This window comes from Aristolochia californica, unplaced genomic scaffold (assembly GCF_029961685.1).
Source record: "Aristolochia californica isolate CCGP_79_NKW_82.1479 unplaced genomic scaffold, dmAriCali1.0.hap1 SCAF_2, whole genome shotgun sequence".
NCBI classification, from domain to species: domain Eukaryota; kingdom Viridiplantae; phylum Streptophyta; class Magnoliopsida; order Piperales; family Aristolochiaceae; genus Aristolochia; species Aristolochia californica.
The window spans coordinates 50,195,886-50,210,662 of NW_027181881.1; the positions used below are offsets into that span (position 1 = coordinate 50,195,886).

The 14,777-nt window shown below is 39.8% G+C and overlaps 2 protein-coding genes across 2 annotated transcripts; one reads left to right on the plus strand and one right to left on the minus strand.

Moving 5' to 3' along the window:
• Positions 1 to 446: 446 nt before the first annotated feature.
• Positions 447 to 3,159, plus strand: LOC137956708 (protein BYPASS1-LIKE-like). Its single transcript, XM_068804299.1, has 2 exons — positions 447 to 2,333; positions 2,969 to 3,159. Exon 1 carries the CDS (start codon positions 985 to 987, stop codon positions 2,152 to 2,154), a length of 1,170 nt encoding a protein of 389 aa, XP_068660400.1. The 5' UTR covers positions 447 to 984; the 3' UTR covers positions 2,155 to 2,333; positions 2,969 to 3,159.
• Positions 3,160 to 5,634: 2,475 nt separating this feature from the next.
• On the minus strand, positions 5,635 to 13,013 carry LOC137956474 (uncharacterized). Its single transcript, XM_068803994.1, has 15 exons — positions 12,423 to 13,013; positions 12,091 to 12,176; positions 11,579 to 11,733; positions 11,429 to 11,493; positions 11,066 to 11,260; positions 10,874 to 10,928; positions 10,182 to 10,445; positions 9,939 to 10,072; positions 9,044 to 9,239; positions 8,658 to 8,717; positions 8,329 to 8,586; positions 7,287 to 7,545; positions 6,986 to 7,191; positions 6,782 to 6,832; positions 5,635 to 6,167 (listed from the first exon to the last, which is right to left on the minus strand). The coding sequence occupies exons 1-15, from the start codon at positions 12,587 to 12,589 to the stop codon at positions 5,877 to 5,879; spliced, it is 2,442 nt and encodes an 813-aa protein (XP_068660095.1). The 5' UTR covers positions 12,590 to 13,013; the 3' UTR covers positions 5,635 to 5,876.
• Between the last annotated feature and the right edge of the window lie 1,764 nt (positions 13,014 to 14,777).

Here is a 14,777-nt window from a genome sequence, read left to right on the forward strand (position 1 = left end):
TCATTCGTCTTCTGTAGTCCAATGGCGTCAATGTGGGTCCCCCAGAAACTCACCACACGGCGATCAAAGGTAGGCGAGGCCAAATTCGTCAATCAAACCTTCGTCAAACCCGTTTAACCAGTCACTGCTCGACCCGACCGGGTCCTCCGAAACTCGACCTCAGCCCGACCCCACAGCACGAATGACTCTCCGCCAATGAGACCTATACACGCGTGGACCGTGGTCGGCCGTGTCCGCTTCGCGTCGAGCCCGCGTGGAACAGTGAGGGCATTATGGGAACAACAGGCGTTGCCCGGTCGCGGTAGAGGTGACCCGCAGCCCGTCCACCCGCGCTTTCCGAAACGTCGCCGCTCGTATCCAACCACTTTTCCCGTTTTGCCCTTGACTTTTGCTAAAAACGGTCGCGTCTTTTTCTGTCCGATACTTGCTTTCAACATGACCGCGTTTGTGGTGAGAAAAACTCCCCGCATAAATAGCTCGCTTAGGGCATCGTCTATCAAAACCCCGCCATTTCCTTCCAGTAATTCCTTCCCTCCTCCCCTTCCTCTCTCTCTCTCTCTCCGCTCTCGTTTCCATTCCGTCGCTTCTTCCCTTCGCTTTCTGAATCAGATAAGATTAGGAACTTTCTTGTGATCTTCGGTTGTCATTGAGTCGGTGGGTTTCGTTCTTTTGAACTGTACGCGTCGGGAAAAAAAAAAAAAAAAAAAAAGGAATTTTAATGGGAAGCCGTGGATCTGTGGGATTTTGAAATTACGCGGATCTTGTTGATTTTGGGGATTATTGACGTAGGGTTGGTGTCAGTGTGAGTGTTTATTGGATGTTAGTTTTTTTGTGTTCGTAGAATTGTTGGTTTTAGGTTAATTGTTAGGGCTTTTCTTCTTTTTCTTTCTTTTTTTTTTCCCTGCGAGTTTTCGTGTTCGTTTCGTTTTTGTGGAATTTTCGCCTTTGGAGGGGCTAATGACCTTGTCTTGAAGGGCTCATAAAATGCCTGCTACGGATTATCAGGGTTCTTCCGCGCCTTTTGCTTCCATCGGTCGAACCATTCTGAGTATCAGGCGCGATCAGGTTCACGCCATGGATAGCAATCACGAGGGAGGTTCTGCCCAAGAACAGGAGCTCGAAATTTTCCAGAAACAGGTTGCTGATCAGTTTCACGACCTCGCGGCCGCCGGACCGGACGAGCTTTTATCCCTGTCGTGGATCCGACATCTTCTGGATGCCTTCCTTTGCTGCCAAGAGGAATTTCGTGTAATTCTCTTCAATTCCAAGTCGCATATCACGAAAGCCCCACTTGACCGCATAATTGCCGAATTCTTTGAACGTAATGTAAAAGCGTTGGATGTTTGTAATGCTATTCGCGATGGAATTGAGCAAATCCGGCAATGGCAAAAACACTTGGAAATTGTGTTATGTGCACTAGACTCTCGCCAGAGGACTCTTGGGGAAGGCCAATTTCGTAGGGCCAAGAAAGCACTCACGGATTTAGCAATCGCTATGTTAGATGAGAAGGATGCAGGGTCCGCGGTTCTCGCGCAGAGGAACCGCTCATTTGGGCGCAACAACGCGGGTAAGGATCATCGTTCTGCTGGTCACTTGAGATCCCTCTCGTGGAGTGTTTCGAGGACGTGGTCTGCTGCGAGGCAAGTCCAAGCTATAGGGAATAATTTAAATGCTCCTCGGAATAACGAGATTGCTGCCACCGGCGGATTGGCTATCCCTGTCTTTACCATGAGTTCAGTCCTTTTGTTTGTGATGTGGGCTCTTGTAGCCGCAATCCCATGTCAAGACCGAGGCTTGCAGACCCATTTCTCCATTCCACGGCATTTCTCATGGGGGCAATCTCTTCTCTCGCTGCATGAAAGGATTTTGGAGGAATCAAAGAAGCGGGAGCGCAAGAATTCTTGTGGTTTGTTGAAGGAGATCCATCAGATTGAGAAATGCGCTCGACATTTAACAGAGCTAGCAGACTCCACTCATTTTCCTTTGACTGAGGAGCGGGAAAAGGAGGTGAGAGAGGGCGTTCAAGAGGTGATGCAGGTCATAGAAGCAGTGAAGGAAGGGTTGGACCCTCTTGAGCGCCAAGTGAGGGAAGTGTTTCACAGGATTGTTCGAAGCCGAACCGAGGGTCTGGATAGCTTGGGACATCCCGAATGATTTCAATGTTTCATTGCTTGTGGAAGTCTGTTGTACAATTTCCGAATACGCGATGCTTGTTTTAAGTTTTATTTCATGGGATGGAACCCGTTATCAGAAAGAAGACAAAAATGATTATCAGAATGGAGGAGGAAAAGGAGAGTGAATCAAATGGCTCCATCAACAATAAGGTTGAGCAGGTAGTGTTCTTGTATCTACCACCGTTATACATTTTCTGTAAAAATGGAATCGTATTGGATTGGATTAGTCCTTCCTGTAATGGTACTCCTGTGCCCGTTGTCCAGCTTGTGCCCCGGTGTATTTTTTATAATTTTCTTCAACTTTCTTAGTTTTGAGTCGTCAACTCTTCCAAGCTGTGGCTAAACATGTGCTCGTTCTGTCTTTTTCTCTTTTTTCTGGTTTTTGCTCCTTTTGGTAGTCATTGGTTTGTGACATTTGTATAGGAGACTGTTACTTGTACGTATGGTTATTGTTGTTCTAAAGCTTGTCACCATGCTCAATGAATGAAGAGACCATTAAGAAGAATGTACTTCAGTTTGTTATGGTTCTTTTAGAGTCGCTCTATCAGTTTGTTATGGTTCTTTTAGATTGATCAGTCGATATTAACAGGGAACTCTGTCTGATTCTGTAAGCATGCAAGTGCATCAAGTTCTATTGCGACCCATCTTGATCATGAATAACTTGTTTTTAAAGCATAACTATGTTTGCATCATTAATGCCTTGCACGGATTTATTGGTCAGATTTTATGCTAATGCATTTTCTGTAATGTGAAATGATGGAGCACTTAAATTGTTGATCTTTTGTTTGGTTTAGGAAATCAACCATGTCAAAGGTCTCTGTTTTGGGTGCGTAAGGCTGGATACTACTGCCCTCTGCTAAAATAACCGAAATAGCTATGGCAATGAAGATAAAGGAACGACTGGTTATAAGGAGGTTTGTCCACCTCTTTAATCTCTGTAGAACATTTCCTCGTTATGGATAAGATAAGGTCTACCTAACTTGTACTTCAATTATTTATGAGATGGGAATAAACATTCAGTTCTAAGTGAAATTTATATTGATGATGTTCATAAAAAAAAATATATATATATATATGGAGGATAGAAATAAAAAAAAATGATCTGGATGTTCTTCATCGAAATTCCTTATAAAAATCCGATATATCTTTTGTTCATTGATACTCTGTTTGCTACTCTCTCTGGATATTTACTAACAGGTGTTAAGAGTGGATGATGTGTTAACCTGTATTGTTTATGAAGGCTTGACCCTTTCAAAGTTTTTTACTTAGTCAGGGTAAATTGATCTGTCAAAAACTAAACCAAATTGTTTAGACTGATCTGTCACTGGATTATTTACGTATGAATTACCTTGGACCCATCCTTACTATAATAAAACTTTTTGAGGGTCCAAAGGTTTTTAAGAAATCCATTCCAGATGTGTGGACATGATTCCGATTAGCTTCATTACCATCGAACGGTCTGTGTGCGAACAACAAGTCTTCATAAATGGGACTTTTCGAACTTCTGAAGTTCAAAGCTCAAACACTGCAGGAGCTTCCATGATGAACAACGGTAAACATTTGTCAGGAAAGTTGTGCCGACGGTCCTCATGAATTTATCCTTCTCAGACCTATCATTGCTTACTGTATTCAATTCAAGGCTGGTGAACGATGTCCATCCTGGAGCCATCTTACTGCCATTTGTAGTGCGTCACTACTGTCAAATTATAACTAAAACGACAAATCTGTTCTATTTTGTCAAAAATATTCGAGTTCCCTCCACTCATCCTAGCCAAAGCCGAGTCTCCGGAGTCCCAAGGCAGGGCAACAAATCACGTGATTGGGGGCAAAAGTAAGCAACTGAAGGAATAAATCAGTCACTAATGTTGCCTGGTTCGAGTTTTGATCGTCTGCCCGTTTTACGAAAGTTCCTGCCTGAGCTCAAACTCAAAAACGTTTCTTTCGGACGGCTGAGAGGTTGAATACGGCAGACAATAATTGCTAAAGCTGGAGCTCGTTTGCAAAAGAAGTAAAACATAAAGCAAGCGTCTGTTTTGGAGCAGAAGGGGACAGCTGCTACTACGAGAACTCTTTGAACTGTTGCATCCTCTCATGTTCGTTGTGGGGATGCGCATTAGTGAATTCTGATGCGTTGTTTAATATCTTGATGCCATGAACAGTTCAGAAATCGCTGGCTCCTTTATTACTATCATTTGGTTAGCAGCATGGGGGGCATTTGTCCAAACAGCCGGATGGGGTTTCTATTGGAAGTTTGCAATAAACTGTTCCAGGTAATATGCGACATGACTTCCCTGTACTGGGTCCGCATTTCCCCCTCGTGAGATTATGGTGTTCAGAGCTACCATTAAAGGCCAGTCTCCTCGCTCATGTCAAAGCCTAATATTATTACATCACGGTAGCAATTAAAACTGAACAGTTTGGTATTCCAGTGACGCAAGGGTCAGTACCTACCGTTTGATTTGATTTGACCAGAGCATCATACGGATGATAAATAATTTCTTTTGGCTTTTCTTCTTGTGATTCATGGTGAGCATATATGATTAAGCAGGTGGCTTCCATCTTCACCCAAAGCATTTAATTTGGGCAGAAGAAGAACCGTGACAATGTGATTTGATTGATGATGAAGGAATCTTCCTCTATTTTACTTGTGGTCTGGCTCCAATGTTTGGAGAAGAGATGCCCACTTGTGGGACCCGAGCGTTATAAAGAAAGGTTGATGAATTGGGTGGGGCCTTGTTCCCAAGGAGACTGTTCTGCATGATACATCTTATGTGTAAAGTGCGGGGCCTTAGTCATGCCTAGGTGGTTGCTATTAATTCTCCGTCTGCTGGCTGCCACTGAGATAAGAAAATTGCATTTTGGAATGAACGGGGCTAACCATCGGAAACCGATTCCAGTAAGGCATATTCAACTATAGTTTTATATAAACTCTATTTCTCATACTGATAAGCAGCGTCTCAGGAAAACTATTTTCCCCCCCTAGTAGTATCTGTTCTCTTTTTCGCCAAAATATATATGTTTCTCACCTACAAGCTTGCAAGCTTTCCTCTGAACCTGACAACTGACTTCAATTCCCACTGGATAAGCATAGCATAGCACTCGGTTTATCCCAAGAACGATTACCGCAGATGGAGCTTTCAGGTAATATTATTTGAAATTTGTCCCGGAAAAAAATGGTCACTGTGCAGTGTGATCATGACGTACATTTCACTCTTTCCTTTTTGCCCTCGCTCTTGACTACGTACGAGCAATCCATGCTGAGATCGTACTGATCAAAGAAATGAGCACTTACGAGTTACGACTGTCACTTGGTCGCAGTGCTGACAATAAATCTCAGTTGAGGGAGTACTTAGTGGCGCACTTGTCTGAATCTCCATGGATGTATAAAGCAAGCTGTGTCATAATGGGCCCAACCTGTGATCTTAAAGATTGACATCTAACAAATTTTGAGAAACAACAATGCCGACAACAAATTAATTTTCTTCAGTTGAAAGGTTATTGATACCTAACAGTACAATTTACAAGATGTTGTTAGCCAGCAACGATCTCCAAAGCGACGTGTCAAAATTACAGCTTCTGTCATGTTGGCCCCTGCCATCCAATCAGCTTACCCTTTTGAGTAGATAAATATAAGTTGAATTATACAGAGGGAAGGGATAAACAAGGGCAGCGTCTATGAACAACAGAGCCAAAAAAGGAATCTCAAAGGAAGAGATCCGAGAAAGACCACATTATGAACTTTGCAAATATATCAGTCTCCAAAAACTCGATATGTGCAGTGCGACCAATAAAAGTATTCAAGTTTCGCCCGTGGGATGAGGTGTCAAAGTTAACATCACAGCGCATGAATCTCCGTTGATCCAATGAGGGGGCTCGGATCTGATCCATACAGCTATTTAGCATTTCCATGAAGACCTGTCCCTTCTTAGAGTTATCCAATGCTGCAACAGGGCACAGTTCAATTCTGGCGGAGTGATATGGAACATAACCATCCTGAAACATTAGTAAGAAATGACCACAATCGGTGAGGGGTTGCGAAGATGCCTCAAAAAATTCTTTTCTTTTGGGGCATGCACTATGACCAGTCAAAAAGTAATTGGTTGCCTTGACAAAGACTAATACAAGTATTGTGCCACAACCACCAATTAGAAGCGTCTATCATGGTTAGGAAGTGCCTGACATTATGCACGGTCTTGTATGATTCATAACGACTATGGTTATTTCATATCATGAAATTCCAGCAGATATACATCTGAATTGTTTATCAGTAAATTTTCAGAGCTTATCCCAGCTACAGAAGTAACCTTGAACAGGTAAGTCACATTCGAATCAGCTATTTGCACGGAATCTGCTGGAGATTCCACAAATAGTATGTTGTCTTGACAAGCCATTGGTAATGGTTAGATGGCAAGCAAATTATGAAGCTAACAGTAATAAACCAATATACTACATTTATACCCGATTTGTAGCACTTCTTGCCAAAAACAAAAGGTACAATATAAACAAAAGACAAGAGTCATGAGTTTTCGCTCCAACTCTAGACTGCAATGATGTACTTGAGGTACAAAATGGTTTACCATTTGGAACAAGATGGATAAAAGTAGTACCTGTGGTGAGGATAACAAGATTATATTCCTGAAACATTCCAGTGTCTTTTGCTGCAAAGAGTTAAAAATTTGTATGAGAACAGAAAAGATTCATCTCATTAGAACAAAGATTAGTGTCTTTGCAAAGTTGCTACAGATGTACCAATATCCAGATGCTACAAAGTTTTACGCGCAGATTTTAGAGGATCTCAGGGATTTGATTACCTTGCATAGCTTGTAAAAGAAGGTATTTTGGAGGTCAGGATCATCTGTCAAAGTAAGCTGGTGGATGCACTGGGGTCCCTTTAGCTTTTTCAGTAACCACAATCCAGAGTTGAATAAGGAGTTGTTGCTGTACAGATACCCCAAATGTGGACCCGACAAAGACATGTATGTATGAAGGTATTTCAGATAAGGTTCCATCACTTTATCTGAGATGATAAACACACGTTTTCCAGCATGACAATACAAACATGAGATAAATGATTAAAGTAGTCAAGAAATATGGTAGCATTAAGGAAATTACCAGTTAACGAACTCCTTATAATTACATTTCCAATGGAATGCCCAACAAAGCTAAGTTCGATATCTCTATAGCCCCCAAATCTTGAGGCTTTATCAGTTTTCCTTTTCAGGAAAGAGACCACTTCCTCAGCCAATCTTCCCCCCATTTCCTGGAAATCCCCAGATGTCCTGTCTTCATTGGACTCGGACATTAAACACTCTGCTCCAGGATCTATCAGAAGCCATTGATTTCGAACAAGCCTTAAATCCAAATGATGTCCCTATATTTATGTGTAAAAAGTTGAGTTAAAAGAAAGAATCAAAATCAATCCCATCCAGAAAGATGCGGCAGCAGAAGACATAATGAAAAAGATAACTTGCACTATGACTTCAGAAAGCACATTCAGCAGAATATCAATCACATTTTTTATGTGACAACCATATGGTCAGCTGTTAGCTAACGATACCATCCCCAGCCACAGATAGTGACAGTTTTGCTAAACATGAGAGGCATAAATTACACAAACCTGTACACACAAGCGCACCTAGGCCTATTAGGATCCAGAACTTTTTTTTCTTTTTTCTCCAGCAGGGTCACTACATAGACAGACATGCTACAACCAAAACACCCACTAAGACTTAAACCAATGACCATAGTAGGAACCTCACGTCAACAAACATTGGCAAGGGTAATAGTATTTGGTTGCCGTTCTTGAGAAGCAGGAACTCTCTAAAAATAATAAAACTATTATCATAGATCTTTTTAAAATATCTTTGAAAAAAAACAAAAAAACAAAAAAAGTGTTCCTCTGCATAATGTGCAAGTAAAGGGAGTCAAGGCCAGAAGAGAAGGGAAATTCCTACAAATAATAAAACCATTATTATAGATCCTTTTAAAGTATCATTGAAAGAAAAAAGTTCCTTTTCCATAATGTGCACAAGGTAAGGAATTAAGTGTAACTTTTATAGAGAAAACGGCTTTCTATATGCAACAAATGATAATGCCAAAAATGACAACAAGAAGTGTAAGTTTTTCCGGTTCATATCAGTGTAGACAAACTTGCCTGAAATCCATGCACAAAGATGACAACCTTCAAAACACGACCATTCCTCTGTGCGCCATGACCAAGTAACTTGGTTGCAGTCTTAAACCCTGCTCGTACTGGCCCAGGAGACATATCCTTTAGTTGTAAGGTTTCTGGCTCTGGATAAGTACCAGCTACCTCCAGTGGAACATTCAGAATTTGTTGTTCTACAATAACAACTGGAATTTGCAAAGGGTCGTTGAAAATATGCAGGTCTTGAATTGTGCGATTGTTAATCTGCCAGAGTGCATAGTTTTTAGATTCCCACCAGTAAATATAAAATAATACTCTTGAGAAGGATAAATCACCTTCATTTGTGCAATACTTTTTCGATGAAGCTCAGCACGTGAACTTGAGGCTTGAGCTGCCTGGATAGATAAAGCGGAAATTAAAGATTTACAAATATAAGTTCAGCTTTTTCTAACCAACAGAGTATATCTGCCCCAACACAATACCAACCATGTGCCCACATCCATACAACAAAGAACTATTCAAGGGATAATATTATAGGAAGGTTTCACTAGTAAAGAAGATAAAATGAAGATCCTTTTTGTTAATGTATTAAATGTTTTCAGCACCAGTAACTGGATATACAACTCCACTCTCATAAAACAACATACATCTTTTTTGGTTTTTTAACTCTAAAGGCTATGAGATAATGATAGGTACCTAATAACAAACACAGCATACTTACATCATCAAGGTACCAGCTAGATCTCCGATGATTTGAAACTCTTCCAAAAACATTACGATGAGTTGGCTCATCAGCCGCACCCAAATAGTGTGCTGGTATTTCAATCTTAGAGTGAACCATCCATATTGACCATTCAGCCCTCCGATCATTAGCCCATACATTTCGCAGATATTCAAGGATCCTCTTTCCATTAACCCTGACAGGAAAAAACATTTTAGAGTCAACTGACCAAAATTCAATCATATAAGAGGGACCATCAGCAATTACAGAAATCCATGTGAGAAAGAAACAGACAGGCAGACAGACATTCATGTACTTAATTATTTTTTGTTGAGACTTTTATTTTAATTGCTGAGATCTAAAGTTTGATTGCCGAATTAGTCTAGGTTCAATCCATGTCTCAAATCATGTCTTCTATGAGCTTCCAAAAATGGGAGGCATGTCAATCCTGCCTCAGGTTGCAACAGGAAAAGCCAGTTCAAAGAAAATAATTTCACAAGGCAGCTAACTGCCTTTTGTACAATATAGGCCCTATCCAACTCACCTGTCAAGCCAGATGACACCTACATACTGAAATTCATGCCATAACAGATTGATTGATGAACCACAATGGGCAAGAAATTGTCTATACACTAATCCCAAGTAATTACGTAGTTCCCAGATAAAACTCTCTAAAAGTGACTAAGAATGACTGACATAAGTCCACCTATAAAGTTGTGTATTAAAATTCTAAAGTACTGTAAATTATCAGATTGAACTTTTATTCTAAAGGTCTGGACGTGTATTTGCCAGCATAGGTCATAGAAGTGGCATGCACCTCAAAGAGAATGAAAAAGAATAGGAAACACTAAAATATCATTCAATAATTCAATTGAAAATTTTAAAAAATGCCCACCTGTGGTATTTCAAAAACATGTTCCACAAAAATTGAAGTTGGTCGCCCAAAGAATGGAATGCATCCAACAACTCTTCATTAGATAAAGTCTGGAGCTGTCCTTCACTGATAAGTCTACTTATAGTGCAAGACTTCTGTTCAATGAAAAATAAAACTGATTAATTTTGTTGCAGTTCCAACAAAAAAGTAAACATATATTTAAGGACATCACCACAAATCATCATAACAGTGCTACCAAAGTACCAATAGACCATTTATTAAGTCGCCCTCCAACAGTCCTGTGGTTTTTATTTCAGAAGTTCCATCATGATCAGCACTCGGATCTGACTTCAATGGGGAACCCGTCAATAACTTTTCAGCTAATGAAGAATCAGAAAAAACTTCAAGGGGCTGGCCAATTGCTTTTGTAAGGTTCTGCAGTTCCTCCACAAGTATTTCACGGGCGGATGATAGAGCTTTGACAAATTTCATCACTTTTTCACCACCATTACTCCCATCACCTTTGACCTGAAAAGGAAAAAGGTAGGCAACCAGCTAGAAGGATTACTCAAGGCATGATAAGGAGGAGGAGCGCCATAGCAGCAATACCAAGTTCCAACAATGTGAAAAATGCACTTGTTATGAATTACAACTCTTAGCTCCCCAAGAAAAACCATTTGACTGAATTGGTTAGGCAATGCAGTACACTGTTCAGTATTTTGGCCTATTAGATGGACAGTATGTTACACTATACGAATTACATCCTTAATGGTGTTGGCAATGCTATAAAGGTCTTCACAGATGACTACTAAAAATAAATTGGGTGATACATTCACGCTTCGTTCAGAATTTTAAAACAAAGTCAAAACCCGGCATCAGAAACCTAATTTTGCTACCGCATGAAGCAGGCAATTAATTTGATTGAAGCAACATTCGTGGTGAGCAACTGAACATACTTGATTGTGGTCATCATAATTTTCACCAGCAGCACCCTCTACGCCAACTGAATTACTGCAATGCCAATTTACCAAGTTATTGCAGAGTAAAATAAGCGCAAGTTAAACAAATAAAAAGGGTGTCCCAAAATTATGCAGATTCTAATTGTAACAGGCAAACAATTAAATATCAGATCTGGAATAGGCACACACCTGGTTACCTTCTCTCCATGTGTAAAGGTCCCAGCTTTTAGAAGAACAATATGGACACTTAAATCCACAAGTACCGCATGAAAAGAATCAAAGTGGACAGGACAATATGAATGAAGACCAGAAAGAGCTTTAGGAGGAATTCGGAACTCATGGACAGCTGCAGGAAATGTATCAAGAGAAGCCTGCAAGCTTGGCCTGTACAAAGCACATTGCAATTACCAAATTGCTTCAAACATGGCTTAAGTTTGGTTTACCTATCTAATTTTTTAAAATATGTTTATGACATTTATGTTATTAACAGGAGTAGATCACGGAAGGATAAAAAGACACACATAAGTAGTACAATTACGTCTGTACACTCACCCATTCTCAAGAAGCGGAGCATACAGAAGTTCGAACTTTAATATTACAGCAGCTGTTGATGGCATCTAGAATTTGCAGTTAAATAAAAATCAAGAAATCACATTATGTTGAAATTATTCATACTTGGAAACTTCAGTGGGAGAGGTCTACCTCATATTTTCCAAGAGCGAAATTAAAAGCAACCATCACAGAGAGAAGAACATCCTGCCGTGCATATCTGATCTTGAATGGCTGAGATGTGAAACTATGATCCAAATCATCAATTCTCCAAATTCCAATAATATCATCCGAGCCTAAGTCTGGGGCTGTAGCCACAATCCAGAAAGCAAGTTTAAGTTCAACAGTTAGACAAAAAGTCAAAACTTCCACTACCATATTAACAAGCTGTGCTTATTCAGGAGATCTTCATCTTTCATTAAGCTCATTTTCTGTTTTTTCTTCTCAGAACAAGAAGGAAATTGTAACTATACTTGTGTCTGCACGTATTATTTACTCAATATCAACAGTAGTTACTGCGTCCTGAGATATGATGCTGGACTGTTAAAATTGCTTTCTTTTTCACCTTTAGACCTTTCCTTTTTTATATGGGATGTCCAAATTTTAAATTCGAGAGAAGACGGTCATAGATGGAGTACAAGTAGTTTTTCATTATAAACGCATACCATCATATTGCACAACCCTCGCTGGAGTTCCCGGAGGTCCACAGCTACTATCCTCCCATCTCATACTGATTTTTATCTGGTACCATCTGCGAAAATAAAAATGAAGATGATTTCAAAAAAAGAAAATCAAATGAAGACAGAAGTACGCATCTAGCGATCCATTCTTAGCTGAAAGTATTAAATTCTAATAAATCTAACAATACTAACTAAAACCGAGTAAAATGGGAACTCCGTAGCCGGAAGAGATCGAGGTAGCGATCAATTCCTAGCCGAAGGGATTAAATTTTAGGAAACCAAACAAATTAAACTAAAACGAACTGAATGGGAGCTACCCCTGCTGGAAGAGATCAAGGTTATGAAAGCGGTGGATGTAAATAGCAATCTCCTGTACAGCGTCCAACATAGCGGAGCGGCCCCGCAGCCTGCGCGGCTTGGCATTCAGCAATCGTTTCGAGGACGCACTCTTCAAGCCTATAAAACATCTGAGGCGCCGAAACATATGGGATGATCGGCGCACCAAGATCTCCTCCAAATTCGCATCCCTTCCTTTTACAATAAAAATTAAATAAAAAAATGGGCAAAGAAAAACAGAGAGAAAATAATGTGGTCTCTTCCGTAGCTCCAAAGACAGGAATCTCTGAAATTTTCCAGCCAGAATCAGGAGAGCAACCGATGTAGGTTTCCCGACAAACTCTTGTCAGGAACTAGGAAGGATGAATGAAAGACGAGATTCGAACATCATGCTGCGGCAGCAATTTTTTTTTCTCTCTGGATCGATGGCTACCGACTGGAGCGTAGGGTTTCGGTGGCCATCGATGGAGAAAGGGAGAGAGTTTTTGCGTCCGAAAAGGGGGAAAAATGGGAGGGAGACGTTTTTGTTCTCGTCTTCTCGAGTTAGGAAGATTTGTCTACTTGTCGGAGATAGCAACTGTTTATTAGAGAGAGAGAGAGAGAGAGAGAGCCGTTTTGGTGCTGTTTGTAAGTTTGGAATGAGAGGGGATGGAGTTGTTCAGTTGACCGTGGCACTCCGGGGTCGAACCTGGTGGGTGAGCATTAATGACGTGATCCGATCCCAATCGTTCAATAGATACACTGATCCGTACTCCAATATCGAGAAAACGAAAATCCCTGTCTAAAACAGTGACGCGTGACAAGTGACGAGAAAGTCCGATTGGTCAGTGGTCACTGAACCAGGTTCGGATCTAGTTCAGAGCACCATGGTTTGAACTTATAATTATGGTTTTTGCGAATATTTTATTTGTTTAGACATCTATAATGAATTGAAATCACCCTGGATCTCATATTCATTAACAAATATTTAATTCATAAAAGGGAATCTTTATTTTTTTTTAAAAATAATTGCGACATTAAGGTGGGTATTGGCTAAAAAACAAATGTTCCTTTACATTATTCAGGAGTGGAATCTTTTCTATGACTGCATGTGACGCATATTTGATTCTTGAGTCACGTCTCTATCCTTCTGCTCACTTTTTCTTTCTGGATCCCTCTCGATCCGGAAAAAAAAAAAAAAAAAAAAAAGTCCTCAGCAGTCGGCACAATCTGCGCCAGCGAAAGAGGAACAACCAGGGATGATGAAATTAAGGTCGAAAGCTCCCTTGGTTAGATTAATTAAAGAGACTCATTTTGCTGATGTGATGTACTCACTTAAAGAGGAGAATCCGACAAAAAATTACCTAAGTGTGTATTTTGCTGATTACTCTACTAGTTTGGTACTCAAAACAATATACCATCAAGGAAGGTATAATTTATTTGAAATATATTTTATGCAAAATTGAAAATATAGGTTACAACTCGAACCCGACTTGAGCTCAAGCTCCAACTGGGTTAAAATTCTTGGGATGCTCAAGCTCAATTTCAATTTTAGGTTCGAGGCTGAGCTCGAGTTCGAAGTATTCAAATCAAGCCCAACTCGAACACATCTAGGTTCGAGCTCGGCTCGACTCGATGTTACCCCTAGTGCCACTCACAAGAAAACAGAATGACGGAAATATATTTTTTATTAATTTTTATTTAAAATATTTTAATTGGAAAAATCCCTTTACATGGTTTGCAAAAATATTTAAAGAGAACCAAATAAAATAGTTTTTTTAAAACTTAATTCAAGCTAAGAGAAGCTCAAAATAATACCATAGCAAATCATTTGGTTAGTCGATTTTAAATCATCTTTTTCCTATGTTAAAAATGAATTATAGTATGGCCGAACGGAGTTATGTAATTCATATGCATAATAGCCAGTAAGGTCTTAATTCATATTGGTAAACCATTTCTTGAGTGATTGTATCACTTGCCCCAGGAATAAAGATTTGATCCATTCTTTTCATTTACCATTAAAGAATTTGTGACATCCATGGATTTTATGGCTTCAAGCCCTGCAATTCCTCGATGGAACACTTTTATCAAGTTCGCCTTTGTTGATAACTCCTCTAATCCTCTGATAACGAGTTTCTAATAAACTCTTGTGTTCGTTGTATCTTCTCATGTTTTAGGAATCAAAATCCACTATCTCGAAGAAAGAGATTTTTTTGGGTGCGAATCTTACAACATAATTTTAGAATAATAGAAATATTGTTAAAAGAATTAGTATGTGTCAATAGTGTTTGTTGGCTATCTTTGTGCCAATTATACCCCAAAGTCTAACATTTAAATATAAGTTTTAACATAATTAA